Source organism: Melanaphis sacchari, unplaced genomic scaffold (assembly GCF_002803265.2).
Source record: "Melanaphis sacchari strain LSU unplaced genomic scaffold, SCAv2.0 Contig1420_pilon_pilon, whole genome shotgun sequence".
Classification (NCBI taxonomy): Eukaryota; Metazoa; Arthropoda; class Insecta; order Hemiptera; family Aphididae; genus Melanaphis; species Melanaphis sacchari.
Window position 1 is genome coordinate 3,094 of NW_020270601.1, and position 7,400 is coordinate 10,493.

Consider the following 7,400-nt stretch of genomic DNA (forward strand, 5'->3'; position numbering starts at 1 on the left):
TTTTGGATTCTGAACGGACCGATAAGTGTACTTTTTATTTTGTTGTCTAATATCACATTTTGAAGAAGTAAAATATTTAAATTTTCAAATCAAATGTTTTTTCTGGCAGGAAATATATTTAATACTTTACAGGAGAGGGGTTAGATTATCAATGAACAATATTTTTAAATTAGGTACAACAAAATAGCTTAAAACGTTATTTTTAGTTTAAATATCTAATGTTCAAACTCCGAAATTTAAAATCCAAATAATAATAAAAAAAAAAAATTAAGTTTATATATTTTTTAGATTTATTGGTTGAATTATAAACTACGTATACTTCTTCTAGATACTGTATTTCTAATTATTAAAACTTGACGACTTTATACATTTTTTAATATAACATTTTTAAAAATTCCACGATTTTCACTAATTTCGTCAACATTTGAATTATGTCGAGAAAAAAAAACCGTAATATTACATATTTAATATTTTTAAACGACTATGAGACCCTAAAGTTAATTTTAAATTTTTTTCTGCAAATCAAAAACATTCTAATTGATAGATATTCATAAAAAACAAAAATTTAAATATCTATAAATAGTTTAAAAAAATTACGAGCATCTACGATTATTTATTTTAAATTTACAACAAAACAAATAAATCATTTTGATGGTAAAATAGTTTTACAAAAAGATTATTGTTTTTCCATTTTTAATACTGACCTGTTAAATATATCACTAGATTCAATATTCGATTAGAAACTTTTAATAATCAAAAAATGTACCACAAAGGTATATTATAAAAATAATAATTATATAACTATAAAAATATAAATTATGATAAAATATATTGTATAATGTTTTCAAAACTATTAACCAACCAGAGGTTCATGGTAAGTATATGCAAATAAAATTCATTTTTGTCCAAAAGTGTGTCACGGTGATCTTAATATTAAATATGAAAATATAATTTTAAATTATAATTATTTTATATTTAAAATGAAATGTATCGCATTTGACGTAGTACAAGTAAAAACGTATATAATACATAATAATATTTTGTAAAATTCATAACTGTGGGTTTCTACGTTAATTTATTGATATTATTTTTGTTACCATTTCTTTTTAATTATTTGTTTATTATAAAAAACATTCACATCACCATCATTACTTTATCCAATAAACTATTAAATTATACAATAATTCTAATAATATATAAAATTTAGAAACTTTAATAAACAAAATAATAAACTAGTAATTAGTTACTACTTACTACCCCCATGGCACTATATATTATATTATAGAGTAAAATCCTAACACACAATATCATTATATGTGATTAAAATACAGTTATGAAGTATTTACTTTTAGTCCCGGAAGCGCACTCTAGCAGGAAAAACAGTAAATATAAATCCCTTTTTCAAAAAAAAAAAAAAAAAATTACAAGGAGATCGCGTATATGTACATAGTATAATAATATAAATAGGTGTAAAAATATAAAATAGCTGGCTTTTGTTTTAATAAAACATTATTTTTTTTTTTAATAGTTGTTTAAATGTTTTGCCTCGATATCAAAATAATAATTTTCCTTATCTTAAAGTATCTCGATGTAAAAATTGAAAAATCGTCATGCCTATAGTTTAAAAGTAGTTGAAAAATATAGAAAAAGTTATCATTTAAGTGACTGCAAATATTTACGTTTAATAAAACTGATTTAGTGATGTTAACTTTAATTGCTTTAATATTAGAGTAAATTTACCTATTAGCTTAAGCGTTGAATTTTTTTCATTCGACGGGCTGAAGAATCGATATCAATTCAACCTCTGAAATTAATTAAACATGAACTCCTTCATAGTAATGAATTAACGTGAATTGTCCATGAAGATTTGAAAACGGTTTGTAAAGCTATTATTTATGATAGACGAAGAAAAACACTTCCTGGATTACCTTGGTTCCAAGAAGACAATTTTTTTTTTAGTTAAATTTAATAAAAACTCAAACTAATTCTGTGTTTGAAATCCAGGCGGAAAAAATAACCAACTTGTATTCAATAACAAGTAATATTATTAATAAATAAATTAATGGTATCGAAGCCCAAAAAATTAACTTTAGTATGAAGGCTTACCAGAAGTATTCAAATTTAAAAATGTTTATTATCTACTTAAAAACTTATTGAAAGTTGGAAATAAGTATTTAGAGAAAGAACTTTAAATTTTTACCATTTTTATATTGTATGTGAGTATTTTTCAACTTTTTTTTATTTATATTTTTTTCATATATATATATATTTCGTATATTTTAGAGGAATAAATTTAATTGTAATATATATTAAACTAATTGATGTACCGCATGTACCATAAATTCATATACCTAATGACTAGAGATCATTTAAATTTAAAATATTTTAATATTTAACAGTAAATTGTTTTCTTAAATTATCAAATAAATTACGACTTCAATTAGATCATTATCTGCCAATTAACAATAACTATATCTACTAACTTTTTGGTTCCACATTTTTTTACTTCATGTAAATACTGAATACTTATATTTAATATCAAAAAAATTTATTTTATCTTTAAAATGTTTAAATAAACAAAGGTACCAGTTTTTTTATGTTAAACTTGTTTATAGAAATAAATCGAAAACCATAATTAATACTTTATACTATCTCATTATATCTATATAATATATTAATAATGTTATAATAGTAGGTACAATTGATTTAAATCATTTCTTACACACGGATGCTAAATAAGCATGTTACAATTATAAATAATAAAATTATTATTCATGAGTTATGACAATGATAACTAAAAATATCGTCTTTATTTTTTTATATTGCTTGTTTCAAACAATTTTTACCTTGTATAATACAGTTTTATGCCACTGTATAATATAAACTCACATTTTTAATATCATGTAATAATACGATTAAAAACCAATAAAAGATTTTTATTTATTAATATTTATGTTCAAATATATTTTATTTTTTAATAATAATATTCTACGGTATAAAGTGCTCAATCGGGTTGCGAAAATGGTCAATCGTACTCAATGGAGTTCCAGCGATCTTAAGAGTTTGGTTACGAGAAATGTTCATCGAAATGTCTAATCTCTTTACAGCTAAAAAGAGTTTTAACTTCCAAAAAAAAAAAAATAATTTACACAACTAATTTATTTCACTATGAACAATTATTATTTTTTAACTTTATTTTTAAAAATTACTTGTTTGTTTAGATTCTGAGCACAATGACGAATTTTTAAAAATAAAATTATTTTATATTGTGGTCTTATGTTTGTGTATGTATAATAAAATTGATTTTTTTGAAAAATTAAATCAATAGTGATTAAAACATTAACTTTTATTAATAATAGAAGTAGATAATGATGTTTTGTATTTTTAAATTTTATGCAACTGTTGCGTCCCTTATAACAACGTAGAAATAGAAATACTAATGTTTGCAAGTTAAAAGATTAAGTCTTTATTTAATACAATTAACTCGTACAAGAATACAATTTTATAAGCACAAGATGGAGTGAATGGTGTTACGACCTGCCTCTGAGCGTCTCGAATATCCCTAACCGTCTGCTGGGCTCTTGCCCCGGTCTCCCTTATATATGGTTAACCGTCAAGAGTGGTGACTGGGGAGGTGGCGATTTCCGATGACCTAAAGGAGCTCTCTAAATTATATGTATTTTTCAGTTGGGTGCCTTTCCTGCGATTTCATCAATTCCAATAAATCCAAAACGTGTGATCAAGTCTTAATTGTTTTATTAAATAACACGATATGCAGGTGTTCACCCTAGCCGTTCGATACTACACTGTTTGAATATGTTATTCCATCGGTATACACATCACCTCTCCGTATAATATATATGTTGAAATAACTCGGTAAGTAACACAACCATATTATTTGTACAAATGTTGTTATTGTTAAATTTGTCATTGTTTTAACCACTATTTAAAGCATCAGCTCGGTTTGATTTTCATATTTCAACATTTTAAATTTTCATTATAACACGTATTGTAATATTTATTTCAAAAGTCAAAAACAATTAAAATGTTTTATTGTATTTGTAAACTATTAATATTTTATCATTTTTGTTTTAATATTTTAACTATTCAGGCTGTTACCGAAGATGATAAACAGTGGAATTTTCTGACTGATCCCGCTAAAATAATGATGTTAAGTTAGTATTTATTTAATAATGTTAAGTGCACATTATTGTTTAATAGTTTTGATTAAATATATTTATTTTTTTTATATATATTATTATTTGTTGTTTGTTTGGTAGACAGTATTGTTGGTGAGTATTAAATACATAATAATAGTAATAATAAATCATATAGTTTGCATTTTATAATAAAACTAATAAAACGATGGTATGTTATTCATATATTTAGTTGAGATGCTAAGTACAGTAAAAATGTATTTTATCTCTAACTAAAGAATTTATTCAAATATATTTTAAGATGACTTGAGATTATTACTAAATAATCGCAAAAATATTTTTATCTAGAAAAATGTTTATTTAAATAACTTAGCTTATAGGTTTTGAAATATCTAGTAATCGAAATTATCTACAATTTTTTTTCTTGTATACTAAGTTACATTGATTCAAATACCTACTAAATTATGTACATTTCTGTAAACAAATTCAATTTAGTTTGTTGTTGAATAAAAATACATATATAGGTGCATAATAACATTGCAAATTAGTTTTTATAACATACAAATTAATGTATACATTATTAATTAATATGAAAATGAGTTATTATAGGTAGGTACCGTAATATCTCATTTAGCATAGTAAATCATTAATTAATAGAAATAAACGATGATGTTTTTTATTCAATTTAAAAACTAACTTATAATTTTATATATTTTCATAACAGATAAACTAACGAAAGCTGGATTCTGCGGTTAGTAATGCAATGTAAAAGTGTTATAGTTTAAAAAATAATTAATTGATTATCAAATGAAAATAGCATAATCGAATCAATTTTTTTTTTTTTTTAATAAAAAATGTATGATTATTGATAATTTATAATACTGTATCACACATTATTTTTTTAGGTGAAAAATCTGACAAATCTTTTGATTATAGAGGAAGTGATGGTGTGTATATAATAAGCTAGAGATGAAGTTTGAAATGCAAAACATAAGTCATTTAAGTTATTGTATAAATTTAATAAATTAATCTTATGTTTAATTTAAATACTTCCATTCTACGTATTTGTTTAAGATTAAATAATGATATATGTATTATTGTTGAGTATAGATAGTATAGTAACCATTTGTAGTTAATTTATTAGTGTATTAGGTTAGGTAGGTACCTGCTTTCAATAGATCTAGATCAGCGGTTCTCAAATTATGGTACGCGAAAGACTACATGGTGGTACGCGGAAGACCGCATGGTAGTTGGATTTTTAATCATCAGTGGTACGCGACTGATTGATAATATACTTAAGTGTTACGCGAAAAAAAAATTTGAGAACCGCTGATTTAGATAATACATTAATAAAACATAATTATAAGTTAATACACTTAATTTGTAAAAATTATCGGTTTTTCATGAAATAGTCACTTTAATTTGATTTCGTATTGTTTTAATTCTCAATGAAAGGATTCACAGACTAGAAATAGTTGTGACCATTCACTATATAAATAATTATTATAAATCAATATATAATTTACACAACTGTGTTATATTCTTACAGAAACTGCAATTGAATACCAAAATTTTTTAAAAAAAACGAGTAAATATTCATATTATATACGTATTATTGAAATTAATTTTAAAACACTTATTATAGTTACACTCAAAACAACTAATATACAGCACAATTTACAGCATAGTACTACTTACTTGATTAACTTTGTTTGTTGAATTTTGTAGATTTTAGATCATCCAATTACATGAAGATGTATGCCATACAAAAAATTGATTTTCCTACTATAAATTGGAACTCCTAAATATAAGATTATAAAAGAAAAAACATTCAAAAAGCCAATTTAAACAATATAATTAAAACTTAAAAAAAAGTTGTTTCAAAAAAAAAAAGTTAAAAATTATGATAAAAATAATGTATGATTTTTAATTTTTATAATTTATTTCTATACATAACTTACTAATATGTAAATGAGCTATTATAAATATAACAAGATTTAAATTGGTATAAACCATAATGTTTAAAGAAATAAATAATGAAGTTTTATGTCTTTATGTTAAATTTTTTACCACAAAATACTATCAATCTGTATAAAGCACCAACTAGATCCAATTTGCTATTCAAAATTAAAATAAAAACGCTTTATCTACTATGTATCTTGTAAATATACATAAAAAAAAAAACACACTGTAAAATCACTCTGCTCCGAATATAAAATAACATTTAATCTCAAAAACAATTAGTTTTTTCAATTATTTTTCCGAAAATATCTAACATAGAAATTTAAATAAATTAACACCATAGATTTTCAAGTTATAGCTTAAAAGTTGTAACTAATTAACTTTTCATTTAAAATTTCAGTTTTAATGTATCAAAATTCTCCAAAAAATATTGTACTTAGTAATATAGAAAATGCTAGATTCCTATTTTCCATCCAGCTCCAAAGTCAAATATTTCTTATCGGAGACGGACTGTCGCCTCGATCACTGAGAATTGAGAACATTGCTTAACATTCATTTTATACTGTTATTTAAGTAATTTATTTTAACTATAGCAATATGCGCTAGATTGATTACAATTTTACGAAAATTTGCATTTATTTCATTGTAACAATTATATAAAATGACACGATGCAACTAACTGACGGCCGATACAATATCATATTCCTACAGAATAATCGTAAAGCCTATAGCCAATACACACCGCATGTAAGAACGATAACTCACTGTACAGTGTACACATTAGATTAAAAAATACGGTATCGACAAGATTTACAGCGGTAATACTTCGTTCAGTTACGTATTGCTATTTGCATGTTGTTTAGCAATTGTATTGCTAAAAGCTTGAAATCTTCATACTACAAAAATATTAAAAGTCTAGGTAAAGGCCATATTTATTTTTCATTTTTAGAGTATATCTGGATAAATGATGATTTATAGTATATAGTCAATTTGAAAATTAAGATAAAAGAATACTATATTATAATTTATAATATATATTTTTCTTAGGATTTTCAAGCGTCATTCTCTACTTTATACGAGTACATTACTTATTTAATATACAAGTTAAATATCATGATGGCTATATTAACTCGTTTGCATATCAATTAGTAATTCATACAAATTAAATTATAAAACCATATAGTATTGAAAATATTGTCATCGTTATATTATAAATATTAATACTATTTTTAATATATATTTAATATAAATTTTACCTAAATTTATTGTTATTGTAAATAA

At 23.1% G+C, this 7,400-nt stretch overlaps 1 protein-coding gene across 2 annotated transcripts; it reads left to right on the top strand.

The window, feature by feature from the left end:
• Positions 1–4,036: 4,036 nt before the first annotated feature.
• LOC112591747 lies at positions 4,037–6,018 on the top strand. Of its 2 annotated transcripts, XM_025335664.1 has the most exons (6): positions 4,037–4,175; positions 4,281–4,292; positions 4,882–4,908; positions 5,063–5,104; positions 5,707–5,745; positions 5,886–6,018. In XM_025335664.1, the coding sequence occupies exons 1-6, from the start codon at positions 4,046–4,048 to the stop codon at positions 5,960–5,962; spliced, it is 327 nt and encodes a 108-aa protein (XP_025191449.1). In that variant the 5' UTR covers positions 4,037–4,045; the 3' UTR covers positions 5,963–6,018. The 2 variants fall into 2 exon arrangements, with proteins under 2 accessions (XP_025191449.1, XP_025191450.1); XM_025335665.1 differs by lacking the exon at positions 4,281–4,292.
• The last annotated feature ends 1,382 nt before the right edge of the window (positions 6,019–7,400 follow it).